At 44.3% G+C, this 24,503-nt stretch overlaps 1 protein-coding gene across 1 annotated transcript in view; it reads right to left on the bottom strand.

Annotated features, from left to right (window-relative positions):
* PCSK2 (proprotein convertase subtilisin/kexin type 2) overlaps nucleotides 1-24,503 on the bottom strand; it is a 235,000-nt gene that overhangs the window by 14,111 nt on the left and 196,386 nt on the right. Inside the window, exons 8-9 of the mRNA XM_036418996.2 lie at nucleotides 17,050-17,225; nucleotides 1,114-1,329 (exon numbers count right to left, since the gene is read on the bottom strand). Coding sequence (XP_036274889.1) covers nucleotides 1,114-1,329; nucleotides 17,050-17,225 — 392 coding nt within the window. The remainder of the gene's footprint in view (nucleotides 1-1,113; nucleotides 1,330-17,049; nucleotides 17,226-24,503) is intronic.

Raw genomic sequence — 24,503 nt, 5'->3', positions numbered from 1 at the left:
TCCGAAAAGGCTCATTACACTGTACAGAGTTTTATTTCCAAGGGGTTTGGAAAAAGTCACCATTATACCTAGTTGCCTAGGAAGGAAGAGTTGCTCAGAAAAGTGCAATCAATAATCTAAGTCTGGTCCTGGCCGATGTTGCTTAGTTGGTTGGGTGTTGTCCTGTGCATGGAAAGGTTGCTGGTTCTATTCCCAGTCACATGCCTGGGTTTTGGGCTTGATCCCCGATGGGGGGGGGGGGTGGAGGAGGGAAGAGCACGAATCTCTTTTGCTTTCATACGATGATTCTCTATTTTCCTCTCCCTCCTCCTCTCTCTAAAAATCAAAAGTATTAAAAAAAATCTAAGTTTGTGATTAATATTTTATTTTCTTAATCACTGACCTAGGATGAAAACCACTACCCTCCCACATGTGCCCAGTTTTGAGAGGTTTATAGACCCAGAAAAGTCCATCCTTCAATTAAAAAAAACTACTATAATACCTGGGTGGGTTCTTGGCTCAGGTGGGTGGTGATGTAGTGACCCAGTTCTTTATATTAGTTTTCCTTATATTAGGTGACCTGGCGAGGCAACTTTTTGATAAACCAGACTTTGTCATATTTCGCAAATCAAACAATCAACTTCAAGAAAGACAATCAGGCCAAAACCGGTTTGGCTCAGTGGATGGAGCATCAGCCTGCAGACTGAGGGGTCCTGGGTTCGATTCTGGTCAAGGGCATGTACCTTGGTTGCAGGCACATTCCCTGTGTGGGGGTGCAGGAGGCAGCTGATTGATGTTTCTCTCTCATCAATGTTTCTGGCTCTCTATCTCTCTCACTTCCTCTCTGTAAAAATTCAATAAAATATATTAAAAAAAAAAAAAAGAAAGACAATCAGTGGAAAATGAACTGCAAGGGGGCCATCCCATCCTTGCTTTCAATTTTCACGTCTTACATTTCTCTGCCATGATAACAAAGCATTATTAGCCCTGGAGGAGAATGGATCTCCTCTCAGAACCTGAACTGACGTTTTAGGGAAACGGGTAGCTCCCTCTCCTCCCATGACGTCACAGTGTGCATGACGTCACAGTACCTTGCATTCCACAACCTCACAAAGGGTCAGTGGCCTCACTCACCACTCCGGCCTCGGGGTTGCTCTTTCTGCCATTGCTGAAAGTGGAGGCCAAGGTGGAGGAGCAACTCTCGTCATACAAGGCCGTCCTACCATCGTTGATGGCTGAGTTGATGGAGATGGTCCACATGCTAGAGGCATAGCCATCGCAGTTGCAGTCATCGTAGCTGCCGCCGTCCCCAGAGGCCCACACGTAGATGCTGCCTTTGCCGCCTCGGCCCTGGGGGAGGACAAAAGAGATGCTGCCAACACCCCTGGGAATCAGGGACTGAAGGAGGTCCTGCCAGGTGTTGGGGATTCCCCATCGGTGGAACTGGACTTGAATTTCCTCAGCAGCTCAACCAAATGACTGGATTCGGTTCTGTCTGCCCATAAAAACCACTGTCTTCTAGTGAGTCACCAAGAATACTTTTTCCCCAGTAAGGATTCATGATATAAAGTTATCTGAACTTACAATTTAAGCTGGGAACAAGGTGATGAGAAAAAACTGGGAGAATCTTGGTAACATTTATAAATGAACTGCTTTTAAAAAGTCAAAATATATGAAAATGAAAATGAAAAAAACACTCCCTAGGTGAAATCATTATTATCCAATTCTTATGCATCCTTTCACTCATTTTTCAACAAAAATGTAAGTATACATATATATTTATATTTAGCTATATAAAATAGAAAAAAATTTATATCTCTTATTTTATATATAGTTACATACCCTATATATAAAATTTTACATACATGTAGATATTATGATGATAAAATACACATTTAATGCCAAAATGTTATTACAAATCATACAGGTATATACAATATGTATATATACATGTATGTATGCACACACATACTATATGCATGTAAAAACAAATATAGATATATATGTATACATGTGTGTATATATGCCTACATACATGTATAATTTTTTTACCCAATTGGATCATACCAAATTTTTTAAACATGATATAATATGACATTTTACTTATGCCAGGAAACAGCGAATATAGGAAAGAAGTCTAACATGATCAAGTAAAACAGAGCAAAAATAACTTTAAATACATAATAATATGCACAATGTTATTACCATATGCTACTTAGTTATAAATGCCAGGCTTAGTCATGAATACTGGTTAATGTTGCTTTCCTGGCTTAACCAGAACTTTTACCATTCTCTGTTTTCTAGGAGTATTTTCTCCACTTTCATCTCTCAGGAGTAGCCATTCCTCCTAGTTTCATATTCTGATCCAGGGTGAGGGTGGGGCTGCTCTGTTTTCCCCTGCGGGCTGAGTGGAGGAGAGGGGCACAGTGATGCTGTGTGGGAGGTGAGCAGCAGTGTACAGCCTCCCCCTTCTCCTTAGCCTGGCCCAGGCCAATAGGTAACCCTCTTCTGGGAAGGCAGTTCTGACAAATAGGGGTGAGAAGACAAACAGAAGCCATGGCAGAGACAGACTGCTCCTGCATGGCCCCGGGGACCCACAGTCCTGACTCAGTGGTTTTTAAGGACAGAGATGCCAGAAGTAAAGAAGATGACTGGACCACCTCCAAGCTCTCTCTGTCTCCTTTCTGACCATGAGAAATGACATTTCAATAGCTTCTAATAGGCCTTGGAGTTAATTAGCCTGTGATTGATTGAGTCGATACGTTAACAAAGATTTATTCAACCACTAGCTGAAAACTGCCTGAGGGTAAATCTAGACTGGAAAACTCCACCAAAGTAAGCAACTGCTCTTAGGAACCAGGACGGAGAAAGAAATGGATCATCCTGACAGCTAGTGTAGGAGATCACACTCCCAAACAGACTCAGATGTGGGCTCATTGTCAAGAAATGGCAGCTTGTGAAAGTGAAAAATATGCAAATGAGGGTAATGGATCTTTCCCCTGAACCAGTTTACAGGTGGGCTGCTGGTGAGACGAAGCATCCTTTGCTGAAAGGAAATCAATGTTAAGAGTGTTTTCACCTTGGTGTAGGGAGAGTGTTAGATTGATTGTGACTAATTTTTCAAGGTTCACTTTAAGACTTTGCAAGTCCTGCCCACCGAGAGGAGGGGTTCACTGCCCACGCTTGATTTTGGCTGGCCTCTAGTCTCGCTTTGGCTCATAGACTGTGGTGGAGAGTGATACTGTGTCAGTTCTGAGCATGAGTCTCAAGAAGCCCTAGACACTTCTGTCCCCTCAGAACTCTGTCTGCACCATGGGAGCAAATCCGAGGTTCCCGACGGTCAATCACCGATATAGCCCAGTCAAATTCACTGCCTCTGCTGACAGCCAGACTTGCGAGGGAGGCCATTCTAGACCAATGAGTAGTTCCCCCTCTAGCTGACCACAGATGCATGAGCGAGGCCAGCTGGGATTAGCAGAGGCTGTTCCAGGTCTGCAGAACAACCCAGCCAATTTGTAGACCATAAGTAAACGTAAATGGTGGTTATTTTAAGCTACTAAGTTTTGGGGCACTTTGTTATGTGGCTTAACTCACGGATACACAGGGAGCAATTTTTCTGAAGAGTAAACAGCAAGTGTTATTTGTATTGTATGTGAGTATGCTATTTGCCCACAGAAATACTTTGGTTCCTAGGAATACTAAGCTTCATTTTCTAAGCAAGATAGAACACATAAGGCAATGATAATTATATCCTTGTTTTAATGACTGAGTATTAGAACCAAATAGTTCCAGGGTAAGACAGGCCAGTGAGACTGCTGGTGGGAAGGCAGCCTGGTGCAGCCACTGTAGAGAACAGTATGGGGTTTCCTCAAAAAATTAAAAAATGGGACTTCCATTTGGCCCAGTGATCCCACTTCTAGGACTATATCCCAAGAAAACAGAAACACCAATCAGAAAGGATATAAGCACCCCTATGTTCAAAGCATCAAAATTCCCAATGGCTAAGATTTGGAATTAGCCTAAGTTCTCATCAGCAGATGAGAGGACTAGAAAACTGTGGTACATCTATACAACGGAATACTACACTGCTGTAAAAAAGAAGGAATTCTTACCATTTGCAACAGCATGGATGGAATTGGAGAGCATTATGCTAAGCAAAATAAGCCAGTGGGAGAAAGATAAATGTCACATGACATATATTTGACATACAATATTATTATTATTTTTGAAGATGGCAAATACATTTAGATGAAATTTAGTACAATGTGCAACTCCACTCTGAATTCTGTCTTTGAATCAGTCTCTGTTTAGCAGAATTAGTGCCTCGCTAGAGTTTTCACCAAACGAGATTGTTCACCCAGGCACTACCAACTGTATTTAACTACTGTATTTCCCAATGAGGGGCGCTTTGTGCCCAAGGGGTGTTTGACACCTTTGGAGACAATTTTGGTGGGCACAACTGTGTGTGCAGGAATGCACTACTAGCCTTTATACACAGCTGTTTGTGTTGGCATGCACTACTAGCCTTTAGTGGGTAGAGGCCAGGGAGACTACTAAATGTTTATAATACATAAAGCAGTCCCCCATGTCCCCACAGCAAAGAATGATCTGGCCCAAAGTGTCCATGTGCCAAGGCGGGTGAACTGCTCTAACTTGTTTAAGCACACCGAGTGTGCAGTTGCTGATTTTTAGAGCATAGCCTAAAGAGCCCCTCACAAACCCAACCTTTCTAAAAAGTTTATGCAGATTTTGTTCATAATGTAAAATGTCACAAATTACTTACCATCAGTCTAGATAAAGTTCCAGCTAGAGCTTGGCTCTGTGTCCCTAGCACGCACCTGTATCGCAGGAGGTGAAAATACTGCTTTGAGGAGCTTATGGCTGAAGTGAATCAGTCCCTATAACCAATGCCCAGTGACCTGGGCTAATTGCCAGACCAGGACCTGGCCCAGTGGTGTTATCTGCAGATGCTGGAGGCCAGTCTTCTGGTCTAGCTTACTTTTTCCTAGACACTCAACTATATTAAGTGTTATTTTCTAGTCATCTTGACATCATAATATAACTCTGATAGACTTAAAAAAGTTATTGTATATTTATTGTGAAAATCACATTCATTGTAGAATACTTAGTATACAAACTCCGAAGAAAAAAAATATCCTTTATAATCTTCCATGACTAGAAAATCACTGGCGATATTTTGTGGATTCCTGAAAGTTTTATATATATATAAATGCAAAGTATAAGAACAGGTTTAATAAATTGGGGTCATAAAAATATATCCATTTTTGTGGCTCTGCTTAAAATGTATTTCTTTCTATTATATCCTGAACATTTCCTTAATAATTAAATATTCTTGGGCACATAATTTTTATTAGTCTTATTAAATAGCCATTCCATAATTTACTCCTTCTCTTAGACATACATGGAAGGCTATTTCTAGATTTTAAAGTACTGCAGTGGACATAATTTTCTTTATTTTTTTGTTAATCTTCACCTGAGAATATTTTTTTTTGTTGATTTTTAGAGAGAGGAGTGAAAAGGAGGGAGCGAGGGAAGAGGAGAGAGAAATAGAAACATTGATGGCTCTCTTTCACATAGATTGGTTGCCTCCCGCATGCACCCAGACCAGGGCTGATTTGAACCTGCAACCCAGGTACATGCCCTTGACTGGGAATAGAACCCACAACCCTTTAGTGTGTGGATGGGTTCTCTAACCACTGAGTCACTTGGCTAGGGCATCTTTATTGCTCATCTTTCTTGCTTTATGAATAGCAAAGCACCAAGCTCCAAAATATAATATCCTTTGCCTATTTTTCCTTCATGATATTCTTTTTATTGATGTGTTAGAGCTCTATGTTAAGGCTCATAACCAAATTTCTATAATCTATATTTCATATATATTGACCATTTTTTTTCTTTTGTCTATTGTATTTAGACTTGCAGAAGTTTTCTTACTATATTTTAAATCTATTTTTTAAGAAATACATATTTAAAAATACCATACAAAACAATGTGTTGATGTACAAATATTGCTTTTCTTCACTTACAGCTCATGAAACAATTTCATTTAAGTTATTCACAAACGTATTTGACATTTGTGTTTGTCCTCACTATGTCACTGATTACGTTTTTGTCATTTAGCAGTTACTCTGGGCCTTTGTGAGAGTCATTGGTGCTGTTTGCCAAATATTTCTACCTGTCCACCATCCAGGCCTATGATAATGCTCTGTTTGGCTCATTTTAATCAATGAACTGTTAGTGGGAATGATTGACACACAGTATCATTTCTAAGCTGAACCAGTTACTGTTCAGCACAGTTCTCTCTTTCCCTCTGCACAATGATTGGCAATGTTCCAGCAGTCAGGCCCTGATCCCTAAGAGACTGTGACGAGCAGAACCTCCTGCAGACCATGAGGAATGTGTAGCTGAATGAGATATTGTGGTGTTTTAAAGCTTCTGAGTTTTTGGGGCAGCTTGTTACCACAGCATAAGGTAGCCTCTCCTGACTGATACAGTTCATCCTATTCATTTCCATTTAGATCATATCTGATAGAACATTAAAATAAAATCTGTGTATGCACTCTCTAGAATTTTTATCCCAAACCACAAGTGATTGAGTTATGTTTTTTTTGTGTGCATCTGTTCTGTTTTTTTTTTTAAATATATATTTTTATTGATTTCAGAGAGGAAGGGAGCGAGAGATAGAAACATCAATGATGAGAATCACTGATGGGCTGCCTCCTGCATGTCCCCTACTGGGGATTGAGCCCCAACCCAGACATGTGCCCAGACTGGAATCCAACTGTGACATCCTGGTTCGTAGGTCGATGATCAACCACCGAGCCATGCCGGCTAGGCATTTTCATTTTTTATCTACTACTTTTCCACACATGGAGTGTTGGAGGGGGTACTAAGTCATGCAGGGCCTTAAGCAGGGACAATGCGTGAATGGATTCTGAAAGGGGCTGGGCTTACTTTCAGAGAATTGCTGGCCACACCTGTAGGGAGAAAGGGGTTGGCCCCAATTTATGTTTCTCCAAAGCCGTTGTTGAGACAAGGAATCCGGAGCAGGTAGTTGATTTGGGGAGAGATGGGCTCAAGAAGCATTAGTGAGTGGTGGTGTAGCAAGAGACAGGAGGGAGAAATGACAATCCAGGGTGAGCTGATGAGCAGGCTTCCCTGAGGGCAAGTGGGCTCAGCCCCTCAGGAGATCCCTAGTGAACTTGCCACCGGGACAGCAAGGCTGATGGTTGCCCTGGGGGTGGTAACTCCCATGGAGCACACTGAGGAGTGTGAATCATGATGCCCAAAGTCCTCAGGAGGTTGCAGAGAGAGGATGGGAGTGGGGCCCTGCAGCCGGATATGGGCATCACAGAGTTGGCCTAGTGCCCTCGTCGGGTTGTGGAGTCCACCGGGAGTGGGGTGAGGGTGTCAGAATCTCAGGGAAAGCTGAAAGGAGGATGGTGCCATCACCTGAAGCCCACCGACCCATCTTCAGTTTCTTGTCAGAAGTGAAAGGAGGGATTGTAGCTGTAATACCTGTTTCAGAGGCTGAACCGTTTAATCCTCCCCGTGGCAGCCCTGCTCAGCCGTGAACCTTCGTTTGGCTTTAGGGCATAAATCGGCTCGTGGAGAATTCCTGAGAGCTCCCTGGCAGGAGGCATCCATTGCCTGCCAGAGGCCCCGGCACCTGCTGCCACTGTGTCAGACCCGCTGCTCTGATTAAATTCCAGCAGGCCGCACCAGGGCCTCGCCTGGCCCATTCTGGATTCATCATTGTCTCCCTAGGCAGCCCTCCACCTGCCTCCCTTTTCTGGATCTTGGCTTTTGACCCAGTCTCTTGCAAGTGACCCCTCTCTGGTACGTTCCGAGTCTGTGCGTGTGCCCTTTGCAGCCCCCCCCCCCCCAGGGAATAAACTATCAGTGCTCTCTCTCATCGGTGCCTCAGAGGACTTTCTGTGGCCTTGTCCTGAAATATTCTTAAGCTGTTCCCTTTGGTAGCACCCTGAGTGTGATTCATACGAGGCTGGAGTGTAGTCATCGGAACCCACCGAAGACATGTCAGGGGTGCTCTGGGTGGCTGCATTTTCTCAAGGTGTGGAAAGAAATCCATGAATCAGCTGTCACTTTCAAGGCCCTGGCGTGTTTCTTGAATTCTCTGCCTCATTGGTAGCGTGATATAAGAAATTGTGTCCCATATGTTGGCCTTTGTTGCTCCATCAGTCTCTACGCAAGGGCTCCATCTTTTTCTGGCCAGCAAACACATGGGTGGGTTCTTTCGACCCAGAGAGCAATTGCTATAGGGCTCAGATTAGGTTTTACTCAAACTGCACGCTGGAGATTGTAGCAGAGGTGGCAGTGGGTATCGGCCATATCCCTTAGACCTTATGTATTCTGTGCACTGAAATGCCAGCACAGGAACCTCTTGGTCTAAGGGCCTTCTCCCAAAAGTCTGAAGGCTGCTCTGCACACCTGGCCCTGGGCTGAAAGCTCTGGGGCATTTACTTCCACAGTGACATTTACCCCAGCTCCCTTGACATCCGGCGGGATAACTTCAGTGTGTGTTTTGCATAGTTGGCCAGTTTCCCAATGGGATTATGCTTCCGTTGCTCACGGTGATAGCTGGCTCAAATGCATACCTTTTCTTCCCTGTTATACCTTCTTATTTACTACTGGTGGTCCCTTGATTTCCCAACTTAACTACTTGAACCCAATCTTTGTCTCAGGGTCTGCTTCTGGGGGATCCCAGACTAGGAAGTTACTTATTAGATATTTCATAATCCCAGGGTTTCTGATTGTAACCTACTTCCCATATATAACGTGAAGAATGTTTTAACTGTAAATTCAATATGTGGGCTATGACATGAAGAGAAAAACACTGAGATAAAGAAAAACTTTTCCTCTTCCCTTCCTCTCATCTGCTCTTTGTTGCCTCCTCAGGTGTTTATTGAGCAAACTTTGGAGATACAAACTCAAATCTCTAAGGGGCCAGGTAGGTGATGTTTTTGTGTGAAGCAGATGTGATACAATTGGGAGTGGTGGGGTCTGTGGTTTTATATATAGATGTTGGTCAAATAAATATACTTCAGAGCAAGGTCTCTTATTCTCCTTTCTCTCTTCCTTTTTTTAAAAAAAATATTTTTATTGATTTCAGAGAGGAGGGGAGAAGAAGAGAGAGATAGAAACATTAATGATGAGAGAGAATCAATTGATTGGCTGCCTCCTGTGCATGCCCCACACTGGAGATCAAGCCTGCATGTGCCCTGACCGGGAATCAAACCATAACCTCCTGGTTCACAGGTCAATACTCAACCACTGAGACACATCAGCTTGGTATCCCTCTTCCTTTTTATCATTAATACTAGGAGCCCAGTGCATGAATTTGTGCACCTTGAAAGGAACTGGGCTGTGAGGCTGTGATGGGCACAAGGGCAGATCTCTGCCCATTCTCTGTGTCCCCCCTCCCTCCTCCCCAGCCTCTCCTACTGTGGCCCCTGGTCCCTTGTCTGCCAGCAGCCCCGCTCTTGCCACGGCTCCCTGCACTGATGGTGCTGGCCCCTGCTTACATCCACTGATGGCATGAAGCAATTGGGGCCAGCTCCAGCAGTGTGTGTGAGCGGTGGCTCCTGCCCCTATTGCCCCCTCAGGAGCAGGGGGAGGTAGAGAAGCCCTCAGGTGGAGAAACCGCTGCTCCCACCCACTGATGGCGCTGAATGATCGGGACTGGCACTGGGTGCCAGCAGTGGCTGCAAGTGGTGGCTCTGGCACTGGCAGCTGGTGCAAGCAGGACCAGTGCACACAATGGGTGTGAGAGGCGGCTGATAGCCACTTAGGAACAGGGGGAGGTGGAGAAGCCCTGAGGAGTGATTGGGGCTGGCAGTTGCCGCTCACACCCACTGACAGCACCAAGCAATTGGGGCCAGCATTGGGTACGAGGCACCGGCAGCTGGTGTGAGTGCCAGGCGGGACCACGGAGTGTGTGAGGGAAGCATTTTCAGTAACCACCAGAGGCTCTCTCGGATAACAGTGACTGGTGAAGTCTTAGTCTGGCACCCTCGCTCACTTGCTCCACCATCCCCATTGTGGCTGGCGCCCACCATGTTCCTCACTCTGCCACCTGTTGCCGACACGTGCTATGTTCCCTCGCGTGCCCCCTGGTAGTCAGTGCATGTCATAGCAACCTGTTGTCCAGCCGTTTGGTCTATTTGCATATTAGGGTTTTATATATAGATGTTGGTCAAACAAAACCTATCTGGAGGATGCTAAAGTTCAAAGGCAAGCATGAGAAGTGCCTTTGTGCCAAAGGCTTTTGTTTAGGTGGAGACCACCTTGCAGAGGTGGATTTTTCTTACTAGGAGACCAGACAACTGAAATAACAGGGAGGAAATATATAACAGGAATGTATAATACATGACCACTCACAAAATTCTACAATACTCTTTCAAAATTGTCACCTTGAAACCAGGAGAGAATCATCCCCGTAGCCTGGGGGAAAGTAAAATGAGAAGTCATGTATTTTTCATCATACTCACTTCACTTTCTAAAATATTTACACGCTGTCATCTGAAGATAAGTCATAACAAATTTTCTCTTAAGTTTTGCCGTGCGTGGCATGCTTTGCAGAGAAGTCACACTTGAAAGGGCCCTTTGAGTTGCAGCAGGGGAGGCTACAGATGGAGGAGAGAGAAATGCCCAGACCTGGGATGTGGTGGAACCGTTAAGTCCGTGGAAAATGACGGGAGGCACCCAGGGATGTGCTGCACTGAGCACCATCTGCATTGTAAATTCTCACAGAGGGCACATGTCACCTGCTTGCCTGACTCTCTTTTGACCTTGAGTGTCAAAAAATGTGTCTCAGTGAAAATTCATGTCTGCTGGGAAGAGGGCCACCTGCCAAGTGTTTCCCCGGGCACCTGCTGTCACTGATGCTGGGCGTGGATGTGTAACCATTTCTTTCCTGCCACACAATAAATAGTGCGGTAAGGAAACAAGCTGTCTGTACAAGATTCATCCTAAAAAGTCCTAAGGGTCTCTGGGTATTGACATGGAGCTGCACCATCACCACCTCGCCCTGGATTCTGTTGGGAGATCCCTCCCTCTGTAAATGGCATGGTGCCATTGAAATGTCAGGGGTTCTCATTACCATCTCAGGCTGAATGTCAAGAGCTGATTGGCATAACCTTGTAATAAAACATCACTTTATTATTTCCCCAACGGGCCCCATCCCAGTGTTGATGTTTAGCTACTGTTCACTTTCAAAAACTCACTTTTCTATTTCATAATTGTGTTTCTGGGATCCCTTTGTTAAATTCATGAGTGCTGAATGGATTTAAGGTGTGAGGTGTTTTTTTACTCGAATTACTTAGAAAAGTTGTTCCTCCACTGTCTTGGGAAACTTGTCTTTTTTAAAAAATCTTCACTGGAAGATATTTTTCCATTGATTTTAGAGAGAATGGAAGGGAGAGGAAAGAGGAACCTGCAAGCCAGGTATGTGCCCTTGACCGGACATGAACCCGTGACATTCCGGTTCTCAGGCTAATGCTCTAACCATTGAATGACATCAGCCAGGGTGGGAAACTTCTCACTTTTGGGAAAAACAAAACCTTAGTGTTTCAGGTTTTTCCTCTTTCCAAAAGGCATTCCCAGACTCCTGAAGGCAAAGCTCGCCTTTTATTGTGGGGAGAATAAGTGGGCATCTAACTGCTATAGTTCAAGGAAAGTCAGCAGTCTTTAACCAGGGCTATACCGGCAAATGCTTAACAACTGGCTTTCTGGAGGGGGCACAAAAACCTCTATTTGCCTATTTCCATATCTAATTTCAAGTTACCCATGTGATGTCATCAGGAGCCAACTCCAGCTTGGCACAGTCCCTAATGCAGACATATTTTCCTCTCTTGGTATTACATCATGGGAAATTTTGCATGCTTCTCCTTTGAAAGACCATGTTATAGAATGAAGGATACTATCAAGGTCCCAGAGGAGAAGGAAAAAGTTGTCCTTAGATCAACTATCAGTCATCTTGGCTATAAACATCAAGAGTAACCTGGCAAGGTGTCCATGCCATTTCCATATTGCTTGAGTCTGGCCAAATCCCTCTTTTTGGCTGTCCATTCTAAGTAGAAGCTGTATTGATTTTCTAGGGCTGCCACAAGGCTGGTGGCATAAACAACAGAAACATATTGTCCAGCAGTTCTGGAGGCCAGAAGTCCAAGGTCAAGGTATTGGCAGGGCTGGTTTCTTCTGAGGGCTATGGAGGAAATATCTCTTTTCTCTCTTGCTCCTGGTGTCTGGTGGTTTGCTGCCAAGCTTTTATGCTCTTTGGATCATAAAATCATCACCCCAATCTCAGCTTTAATTTAATTTTTTTAAAAAAATGTATCTTATTGATTTTTTTATAGAAAGGAATGGAGAGGGATAGAGAGTTAGAAACATCGATGAGAGAGAAACATCAACCAACTGCCTCCTACACACCCCCTACTGGGTATGTGCCCTCAACCAAGGTACATGCCCTTGACCTGAATCAAACCTTTGAGTCCACAGGCTGATGCTCTATCCACTGAGTCAAATCGGTTAGGGTTCTGCTTTAATTTTCTCATGGTTTTCTCTCTGTGTCCAAATTGCCTGTGTGCCTGTGTCCAAATTACCCTTTCTATGCAGACACCAGTCTTATTGGATTAGGGGCCCTCCCTGCTCCAGTATGACCTCATCTTAACTAGCGACATCTATAATGACCCCATTTCCAAATAAGATCACATTCTAAGATACTTCAACATATAAATTTTGGGGGACACAATTAAACCCATAACAGAGGGGGAACATAAGGTCTTATATTTCTGTTTAGTCTGTTGAAAGAATTCAACAGCTCAGAAGAAGTGTCATCAGAGGGCTGAAAGGCCAGGATGAGTATAGATGACTGACATTAGATGTTATCGGGATAGAAAAGAAAGGGGCTGTGCTAGCAACCTTCTAACTGTCCTCTGACCCCTCAAGTTTTAAACCTTTCCAAAAGAACCTCCTTGGAATCTAGCAGGGGGAAGAGGTGTCCCCTAATTTTGGACCAAAATTCCCCACCTAAAACATTGGAGTGGAGCAGATGGCAGTTGGGTAGAGGCTGACAGGTTGTGATAAAGGATGGTGCTAATGGGACCTTGTCCAAGAAGTACCATGTGAACATCAACCTCAAGGTGGAGAAGAAACTGAAGAGATATATAAAGTCAATGAGAAACAGCAATGTGAGAGTGAACAAGCCTCATGATTGCAGGGCCCTAGTGGGGATCTCTACACACGATTTAGTCAATGTCCTGAAGCCACCTTGGGTCTAGAACATGTCTGGTTCCAGTCTGTACAAGGTCCTGCCTGAATCCATCCTGTTGCTTTCATCACTTCTCCTACATCTTTACAAAAATAAACACATTCAGTTGAGCTACCTGGTTTCTGTTCCTATAACTGAGAGATACACTAGTGCCGTGGTCGGCAAACCACAGCTAGCGATCCACATGAGGCTCTTTGGCCCCTTGAATATGGCTCTTCCATAAAATACCACGGCCTGGCAAATCTATTTTGAAGAAGTGGCGTTAGAAGAAGTTTAAGTTTAAAAAATTTGGCTCTCAAAAGAAATTTCAGTCGTTATACTGTTGATATTTGGCTCAGTTGACTAATGAGTTTGCCGACCACTGCACTAGAGCATACGGCTCAGTCAGCTGTCAGCCCATCCAAGGCATTACCCTGATGAGGACATGTAGTGCCATGACCTCCAGAAAATGAGTTATTTCTACCTCCCTTTTCTACACATTGTGGCCTTTTTTTTTTTTTTTTTTTAAACAATATATATTATGGTCTTAGCATCTTAGGGTTACATGATACACATCCTTTCAAACTTGAATGGGATTTTGTTAAGATGCAGATTCTGATACATCAGATTGGGTGAGTAGGGTGGGACTGATTCCAGGTTTCTCACAAAGTCCCAGGTGGGCCAGTGGCCACACTTTGAGAAGCACTGATGTGGCTATCTTGCAAAAGAAGAAAGTGAGGAATGGAGAAACTAAGTCACTAATATGAAGTTGCACAGCCAATGAGGAACAGGTATCCTAGCTCTCAAACTCAGTTATCCACTTATTTATGCCAATCCTTAAACAATAATCCCTGCCCAGAGGAAGCAAACCTCCTATCATACAAAGTCAGCCACTTCATGAAGATGGAGATATGGACAGGCTAGCAGAAAAGTCCGTCATTCTGAGTGATGATTCCATTCATGTGCTTCTCCTGTGTGGAGCTTATGACAACTCTGGTTGGAAGAGAAATTGTGGCTGGAAGGATACAAAGGCTTTGATGGGCTTGGTTGTGTTCTAATAAAATTTTGGTAGGCTGGATTTGGCCTGTGAGCCAAGGTTAGCTGACCCATGTTCTAAGGTTGGCTTACTGTTTACTATTGTTTAGGGCCCAGATGCTCTCAATTTTTGTCCAGGAAGAGCTTTAGTCCATTAAGGCTAGGAATGTGTGTGAGCAAGCAACAATGTGAGGATCTAAAGTTAGATTTTCCATGCCTAAATTTAATCAAGCCGAGCTCATTTAATCAATCTTTTACAAATTTTATGCTGCTTCATATTCAGAAGCTTAGATTCAATAGGATTACAAAAATTGTCATAGGGACAAAAGCTAAGGAATGATTTTGAAGGTCATGGTTGGTAATGAGAAGGGAAGAAAGTGGTAGCAGTTGCACTCACAACTGTAAACCTACTTTTCCCCACCCTGTGTATTCATAGGACATAAAATCAGTATCTGAAATATCTGCACTCCCATACTTATTGCAGCATTATCCACATACTAATAAAAGAGAAAGATACAAATTGACTGTACCTTTGCAACACCCACAAGCCAATCAGGAGTGAGTATGCAAATTAACCCAAAAAAGATGGTGACAACGCAGGTGTTCTGCACTGCCCCAGCTGCTCCGGGCCTCTGGGCAGTGTGGGAAGGTGAAAACATGGCTCTGGGCCAGAGCAAAGGCAGTGCCGGCAGCCAGAAGAAGGAAGGCCCATTCTTGCATGAATCTTTGTATATTTGGCCTCTAGTTTATAATAAGACACGGAAATAGCCTGGGTCCTTTGATGCAAGAATGAATAAGAACATGTTTATGTATACATAGCAGAATATTATTCAGCCATAAAAAAGAAGAAAACCTGCCATTTATGACAGCATTAATGGAAGTTGAGGGCATTATGTTAAGTAAAATAAGTCAGAGAAAGACAAATTTTGTATGACCTCACATGTGGATTCTATAATAAAAAAACCAAATTCATAGAAACAGAGAGTAGAATGGTTGTTGCTAGGAGTTAGGGGATTGAAAAGATGTTGGTCATCCAGTTATATGATATGTAAATTATGGGTATCTAATGTCCAGCATAGTGACTATAAAAAAATAAAAGAATGCTTGGCATATTGTAACTCTTAAAAAAAGAAAAAGTAAAAAGAAAAAGTAAACTTCACCTGTCTGCTCTAATTTTCTTCAATATTTTTACTTTTTGGGCTACTGTTAAAAATAGCATTTTGTCCATATACCTCTTTTAGTGTTATAAATGTATAAGTAATGAGCTTACAATTTCCATATACAGACTGTAAATAATTTAAATATATACATAACACAGATGCATTTTACACTTTATAATAGTGCTAGTTTATATACCCAACGATGGCTATGGGCATTTCATCTAGTTGAAATTTGTCAAAATCCAAGAAGCAAAAACTAAAAAAAAAATTCCTAACATGGGTTTCCCAGTGCCCACATTCTAAACTTCATATACTGGCCTGTCCCCTCACTTAGGACCTAATTATTCTCACTCTAAACACCACGTTGTCTGGCATGGGATTCCCACACAGTGGCTGAACAGAGAAGTAACCTGAAAGCACGGAGAAGACCTTGCTGTCACCCTGATGGCAAATCAAATCCTGAATAAAGACCTCAATGTGGCAAAAAGACTACACTGCCCAGAGGGTGTGATGGCACCGACGGGGAGAAATTCTGAATTCAGCACATTGCAAGAACACGTGAAAACACAACATTTCGGTAAGTCAAGCTGTGAGTCTTCCAGCTGAGGCCCAGGAACAGGGAGCAGGGATGAGAAACCCCACTGGGCCACCGGAATTCCTGATCCACAGACTCCACAAGCCTAGTGACACACCGCCTTCATGCACAAAGTTTGGGGGCTGTGGGTTAAGCTTCCACATGACCAGGGCAGGCACCAAGCCTTTGGGGAGAGGGGAGGAGGCATTGCCCAGTCCCAAGCACTTGTGTATTTACCTCATTTACACCTGACAAAGATCCCAGGAAGAATGAATCATTATCATCATTTTACAGGCAAGAAAACTGAGGCACAGAGAGGTCAAATCACTTGAGGATAGACGCTTAGACACTGAGTGGCGCACCTAGGACCTGAAGCCAGGGAGACTCTAGGTCAGTGGCCACCCAGAGCCTGGCGGTCATGTCTGGGTGGCCACTGACCCTGGATCTCAGCCAGGGAATCCCCGCTGCCCTCTGCCTTGGTCCCATCTCCTTGGCTCTGTCTGTCCTTGGGCTAATAACGTCTGGGAGGCCGTGGAGACGTTGTGGGTTTACAGCATCTCCCTGGATCCACGCAGGGTCTGCACAGACGCCCCACTGCCTGTGGGCTCTCCCAGCCATGACTGGCAAAGAGGGGGCAACTAGTCAGGCCCCTTCCTGTGGACACCGGGGCGGAACAGGACTCTCCTTCTACCTTCTCCTTTTCAGGGGCCCTGCATGCTCACTGCCTGCGTCTGAAGGCTCCCCTGCCTCCTCTGACCTCCCCCCTCTCCCTCCTCGCTTTGTCCTCCACAGACATCCATCCCCTTCGACAAATCTGCACTCATAACGCTGTTTTGGGGTCCATTTTTTTTTTTTTTGTAGAATTGGGGCTAAGCATAGGGTAACAGCTCCCCCTAGCCCACTGTATGTCACCCCCCCCCCCCTTCCGCGCTTCCCCTTCCTCCTCTATCATCACTTCCTCTCCACCCGCGTGTTGGACTAGGACCTCCTGTTGGCAGGACCAACCTTACCTTGTTCACACCATCCGCCAACGCCTGAAGCGTGAGCTCCCGGGGCCCGTCCACTGTCTTGCCGTTGTCTGTGGGGCCCCAGCTGGCGCTGTAGATGTCGATCACCTGGGGCATGTGGCTGATGGAGGAGGCCTCGATGATGTCCGTCATGAATGGCTGGTCCAGCATCCGGATACCTGTGGACATGGCGGGCAGGGAAACACGGGGTTTTGGTCCCCAGTTCCCAGGAGACACTTGGTGGGTGTGTGTGTGGGGGGCGGGGGGAGGGAAGAAAGGAAGGCTCAGATCTCGGGTGCGGTGGGAGGGTCCTCCATCCTGGGTGCCCTGGGGACTGTATGGAATCTGGAGTTCAACCTGGGGTGGTGTGTGGGCTACCCCTTCAGAGGATCAAGAGGGAGCCACAGATAGGCCCACCCACCCTTTTGGAACCCCACCTTCACCTTTCCTTATGCAGCTATTTGAGGACAATGTTATTCCCCTAGCAAACTTAACTACAATTCCCAACGGGGAGAGACCACCTTGGGTGAGGATATTCCTGTCTCTTAGTGGAAGGCCAGCCTCTGAGATGGGGTGTTGACTGGGGCCTCACTTCAGAGGAGAAAATAAAGTTACTGTGCACGACAGTGAAGGGGAAGCAATAGATACTAGATATTGAAGGAGAAATTCCAGAGGGTAGAGGGCAGAGGGTAGGAGGGGCAGAGACAGTGTAGGTAAAGAGGAACTCTCAGTCTCATTGTATCTGAGAAGGGCCTTTGGGAAGGACAAATGTTGCATGGCTTATTCTAAAATACACTAGTAATGGGGTGTATGAAACAACCCCCTCCTCTTTCTCTCCTGCGGCTTCTTTGTAAAGTTGGCGTTACTCTCTGATGCCTGTGGGAGTGACTTCTTGCTGGGCAGCTGAAAAGGAGCAGAGTGCTGCAGTCCTGGACTGTGTGTGTGTGTGTGTGTGTGTGTGTGTGTGTGTGTGTGTGTGTAAACCTGAACTGGGCAGAGGCACACGGAAACAGGGCATGCCTGTGCCAGCTGTGGTTCACATCAACCTTTGGATGTCCGTAGAAAGCCTCTCCAGGGTTAACTCAGCTGAAGCCAATAGTCCCTCCATCACTAACCTCCAACCATTGCCCTTTGGGGCCATATTGTTCTCTGCTTGATAGATTGCTTTGTGGCAAGGAGCCTAGAATTTTAGTACCCTGACCTAAGTCTTTATGTCCATGGGAATTTTGAAATGAAGGGACTGGGCTGCACACAGTGAAAGCTTGGGTGCAGACACTCCTTACTTATCCCCCATGACCAAAGGATGTTATTGATCAAGCATCACTCTTACATGGCATGCGACCCAGTTTAAATAAGGACAACCATGGTTCTTGCAGGACACGTGGAATGGACATAAATTGTCTTCTCTCTTTAAGGGTCTTTCTTTCCTCCTCAACGTCCCATAGCCCATCCTTGTGCTTGCATTGCAGCTTCCCCCAGTGCTCACCCTCCTCCTGACTACCCTTTCTGTTCAGCAGGCATGTCCCCAGAAGCCTTTCGGGACCCCGCTCTCTGGGCTTTCTATTTGCACCACGCTTTCAGCTTTCTAGGACAAGTGTTTCCCTGTGTGCTTCATCACCACCAGATATCAAGGTACTTGAGCTCAGGGCATGTGACTGTTTTGTTCACTTCTGTGTCACAGGGCATCAGCATGGCACTTGGAGTTTATCTTTTTTAAAAAAAAATATTTTTTACAGAGAGGAAGGGAGAAGGATAGAGAGTTAGAAACACCGATGAGAGAGAAACATCGATCAGCTGCCTCCTGCACACCCCCCACTGGGAATGTGCCTGCAACCAAGGTACATGCCCTTGACTGGAATCAAACATGGGACCCTTGAGTCTGAAGGCTGATGCTCTATTCACTGAGCCACACTGGTCAGGGCATGGAGTTTATCTTAAGCTAGATAAATATTTGGTGAATAAATGCATCGTATTCTTACTTTATGTAGTCCATTTTCTCCCTAACAGAAATAACAGGTCCAGAAGAACAAATAATAACAGGTTCATATTTTCCCATCCTCTGCCATTAACTTACACATTAACTCACCATTTTTGTCAACTAATAGCCAATAATGAGTTAACATCCTTTACACCTGAAGGAAGCTCATCCAAAATAAGCATGGTTTGAACTTTCTGGGAGCTAAGTTTTATGGTTCATTTTATAAAAGATAATCAAAAACTCTACCTTTTGTTTTTGGTACATCTATATTTTACTTATTTAAAAAAATTCTTCAACAAAGGTCACCCACAGGTCACAGAACAAACCAAATAGTGCAGCTTCTTATTGTAAGAAGTCATGCCTAGCCAAAACCGGTTTGGCTTAGTGGATAGGCTGTCGGTCTGCAGACTGAAAGGTCCCAGGTTCGATTCTGGTCAAGGGCATGTACATTGGTTGCGGGCACATCCCCAGTGGGGGCTGTGCAGGAGGCATCTGGTAGATGTTTCTCTCTCATCAATGTTCCTAGCTCTCTATCCCTCTTACATGCAACACCTGACCATTTAGTCAGGGGCATTGATCTCTTTTTGTAAAAAATCAATAAAATATTAAAACAAAAACTAACAAAAAAAGTAGTCATGTCTACTTTGTGGATGGGGAAATGTCACAGAGAAGTTGGTATTCTTCTTCTTGCAAGAAAAAAACTCAGATGGTCTTGAATTCATCCAGTGCCCAGATGACTAGGACTGAACAGCTAATGGCATACTGGATTTTGTCATACAGCCAGGGCCTAGTGCATTCAGCTGTGTCCTGTACCCTCTCTATTTGCAGTTCTTATCCCCCTGTCTCTCTCCCTCTTCATCCCCTCCCTGGTTCCCTGTGCACTGTACAGACATCAAGCTGGTGTGCATTAATCTTCTGTCTATTTCAGCATTGAGGGAGGCGAGGGCGCCAGAGACTAAAAGCAAAGCTCTCATTCATATTCAGGGGCCAGGCGCCCGACATTCTCTTAATCTCGTTAAGCTCTGGAAGAATGAAGCATGCATTAATTGGATGAGACACAGCATTAATTTTTGCAAGAGACTGCACCATTAGCAGCCAAGACAGGCTCAGGGTGACCCAGGGTTCTTTTGGAGGAGCTCTTTTTTTATCTCTGGGTGCTGTAGGAGCTATAGGGAGGTATATGGAGAGAGGACACAAGAAGGCATTAGAGTGAGAGGCAGAGCAGAGAGGGAAGACCAGGGTGCTAGGACTCAGTGTCTTCGCATTTGTACAAATGCTCTACTGGCTGATGTAATTCAGTGGTGAGGAGACACAGTGCACATCTATTCCCTCCCATAATCCCCCCTCCCCTCCCAGGCCTGATCACCACATTGATGATCAGTAGTGGCTCTACATCCCTTATTTTAGGTTCTACACCTCATGCCTGTCTGTACAACTTGAAGTGCTATCAGCCTCCAGGGCAGCTATTTTTAACGGGTGTGTGCCATGAGCAACATGCAACACCTGACCATTTAGTCAGGGGCATTGATCTCTTTTCCCTTAGATTGTCCAGGATAAAAGGATAACAGCCAACACAACAATAGTCATCTAGTGTGAATGCCCTGTCTTGAACCATAAATATATAGGTCATAATAGAGTTGCATCTTATTGGTCATGTCGCATAGTAATAAGTATGTGTCTGATTGATTATTGGTATCAGAAATCCTTATACTGTATAGAAGTATAGACACCTGATTTTTAAAAAAATGTATTTTATTGATTTTTTGCAAAGAGGAAGAGTGAGAGTGTTAGAAACATCGATGAGAGAAAATATCCATCAGCTGCCTCCTGCACACACCCCACTGGGGACGTGCCCGCAACCAAGGTACATGCTCCTGACTGGAATTGAACCTGGGACCCTTCAGTCCACAGGCCAAAGCTCCATCCACTGAGCCAAACCGGTTTCGGCGGCACCTGATTTAAAAAAAAAAATCACTTTGGAGCAAAAAGAGTAGGTAATTTTTATTTTTGTAAATAAATCAAAATTATACTTTTTTTTTTTGGTCAGATTGGTTAAAAATAAAACATTTTTTTTGTTGTAGTGCAGAATTTTAGTAATTAGTTTATGTGTGCCATGAGAAGAAAAAGATTGAAAATTGTTTCTCTAGGGGCTCATGGCCAGGGTATTTGAGCTAAATCCTTTCTGACTCTACTCCTGTCAAAAAGGTGAGCTTGTCCCTGATACCCAGAAATGCTACATCTGCCCACAGTATCTCTAGTTGCCACCATTCGTGCTTATGAATATTAGTCTGCAGGCTAAGGAGCAAATTTATGCTGATCTAGTTTTTAAGGATCTGAAAGTGTTAATTATCGTACTAATGGGTTGTTTTTTATTGGTTTATTTAAAAACTCAGGTAAAAGATGTGTAAACCCATGGAACTGTTTTATGTTTTATTGGCCAAATATGTGGAAGCAATTAATTGCTGGTAGAGAAATTCCAGGTCATTTTGACTACCGTCAACAGTCAACAGCCAACAGTGTGTGGTTTCCAAATTCTTCAGAATCTTTGACCAAAGGTGATGTCATCCTGAAGCCCAATGTGTAAATCTATATGCTCTGGCTTAACCAGGAAGGGAGGTAAGGCCAATCCCAACTGGCCTGGCCACATCCTGGGGCTGCTCTGAGAAGCTCTGCAGAAGTCCGGGCATGATGCTATATAGAGCCTGCCCTCAAGTTGCTTGCTGTGGCCCACCATAGTTACCCAGTTACTCTCTGCCACCTTGCTTTATTTTGTTCCTACCAGCAATCATTATCTGATAGTATTGTGCTTATTTGCTCACTGTCAGACTCTTCTCTTAGACTGTCAGTATCCCACCACCCACAGCAGTACTGGGCACATAAAAGGCACCCAACAGTGAGGCCCTAAGTCTCTTTGGAACTGATTTGATTTGGAAGAAAGGAACAAAGGTAAGATGATGCTGGTAGAAAAGGAGATACTTGCCCTGGTCAGTGTTTCTCAGTGGTTAGAGCAGTATAAACCCATGGAACTGTTGTATGTTTTATTGGGTTTTTAAGGGTCATGGTTTTGATACCTGATGAAGGGCAGGTACCTGGGTTGCAGATCCAATCCCCAGCCCTGGTTGGGGCATGTGAGGGAGGCAACCAATCAATGTGTCCCACATCGATCTTTTTCCCTCCCTCTCTTCCACTCTCTTTAAAAAATCAATGGAGCCCTGTCTGGTTTGGCTCAGTGGATAGAGTGTTGGCCTTCAGACTCAAGGGTCCCAGGTTCGATTCCGGTTAAGGGCATGTACCTTAGTTGAGGGCACATCCCCAGTGGGAAGTGTGCAGGAGGCAGCTGATCGATGTTTCTCTCTCATTGATGTTTCTAACTCTCTAGCCCTCTCCCTTCCTCTCTGTAAAAAATCAATAAAATATATTAAAAAGTTAAAAAATAAAAAATCAATGGAAAAAACACACTTGGGTGTGAATTAACAACAAGAATTAAAGGAAACAAACAAATAAGATAGAAATTGCTTATAATGGGTTTCTTCATTGACCCTTCCTTCTCTTTATTTCTTTTTCTCTTTCTGTCACTCAGCAAATAGAGTTTGAGCATTTACTATGTGCAGATCCTGTGCTAGTTGCTGAGATGTGAGAGAAAGCAGAAATGGCCCTTGTCCTCATGAGGACTGTCATCTGCCTTTAGAGGATGATAGCAATATATTCAATAACAAAAATATACAATAAACGAAAGTATTATACCACAAGTGCTTGAAAATTAACAAGAAAAAAACAGGAACCCCAATGGGAAAATGAGCAGGGTTTATAATAAAAGTGAACCCAAGAAGCTAACAGGCAGATGAAGAGATATTCAATAATTTAAAAATATTTTTTTTACCTTCAGAGGACTTATTTTATAATCCCATCCCTGTAGCACCTCAATTTTTGCCTTTTCTTAGGTAAAGAGAGATAGACCTAGGATCCTGGAGGGACTTGGGGTGTAACTGTCAAGTTCTCTACAATCTATAACACCTTGAGACTTACCAGAGAGATAGCAAACTCTTGATAGGCCACCAGGTGGCACTCTACCCATCCCTAGCTCAGAAAGCTCCTGAAGATTCTCTGGAAGGGTATGGCTCAGAGTAATAAAAAACGAGCCATTATTATTATTATTATTATTATTTGTAATTGCCAACTAGAATGAACAAAATATTCCCCCTAAATATATAAGGTGGGGGATTCAGAATTCTGCTTTTGTTGGGATCCTCATGAAGAATTCCCTTTGCTCCTCTGGTGAAGCCTAGAGAACACTGGATATCCTTCAGGACACAGGATATGGTTAGGTTATTGGAGTTTCCTGCCCCTGAGCAGTTAGAATTAGCATGAATGGTTACAGAGGAGCAGGTCTGGGCTTTAGGGAGTGGAAAAGGGGAGAAAGGTGTCTGCTTTATTGGAAATCTTTGTGTGGCTGAGCATGCCTCCCACCAGTTCTGGTTTTGGTTTCTGGAATCTCAGAGCACTGTAGTGAAGGTTTCAGAAAGCAGGGGTCATGAGGTGTCAGGCTGCAGTGACCCACCTGTGGGACAGGGATTAGTCTCCAGGTGAGGCAGAGGCTGTCAGTCCCATATGAGTGTCTTTGCTTGGGGAAGTTCTCTGCCTTAGGAATTCTCCTAAGTTCATGTGAACTGGCAGGGTATTCATGTCCCAGGAGCCTTCCCCACCAATGAGGGATGGCAGTTGGTGAATAAATTCCCCAGCCTCCTCACCTTGAGTTTCCCCTCAGTTTTTAATTTATTTTTTTACTTTTATTACACAACTATTAAAGATATTCCCCATTCCACCACCTCCACCCAGCTCTTACCCCCTTTCCTCTGGCCTTCACCATACATAGTCCATGGCAATGCATATATGTTCTTTGGCTAATCTCTATACCTTCTTTTATATGGTTGGGGGCTGAATTTTGAGGGTTTCTCCCATAGTCCCTCAGATCCAGTTGTCCCTGGGAGCAAACAGCTTATCAACATACACTTTTGGTTCCTTCTCTTTGCCCTCTTTCCCTATCTCCAGCTTCCTGGGATCTCTTTCCAAATAAACTCCTTGCACTTGTAGGGAAGCAAAATTTGCCATCCTAAAGTGTGTTTTCCTGGCATGAGGATTATTTTATTTTTAAGAAAGAAAAGACTCAAGAAGAACCTTTGATTGGTCAGTGCCAGGGCAGGGGGTCATAGTCAATGCAGCTGGACCTGGCATTACCCACCTGGTTTTGCTGCTTTTTCTGGGCCTGGAGCTGAAATACAACTGAGACCATGACCCTGAAAGGGCACACCTGGAAAAGCTGATGAATTGTCTATTGAATTCTCCCTAAGACCTTCTCTAATCTCCTTTAAGCCCCAGCTCCCTTCCCCCAAAGGAAGGTCCCAGGAACATGCCTGTACCTTTCCTGCCTTCTTTCCCTACTTGTGTGCATCTCCTAAACTCTAAGGGACCCCATGAGACT

Source organism: Pipistrellus kuhlii, unplaced genomic scaffold, assembly GCF_014108245.1.
Source record: "Pipistrellus kuhlii isolate mPipKuh1 unplaced genomic scaffold, mPipKuh1.p scaffold_m20_p_6, whole genome shotgun sequence".
Classification (NCBI taxonomy): Eukaryota; Metazoa; Chordata; class Mammalia; order Chiroptera; family Vespertilionidae; genus Pipistrellus; species Pipistrellus kuhlii.
The sequence above is the reverse complement of the archived record's forward strand: the minus strand, read 5'-3'. Positions and strand labels throughout refer to the sequence as shown.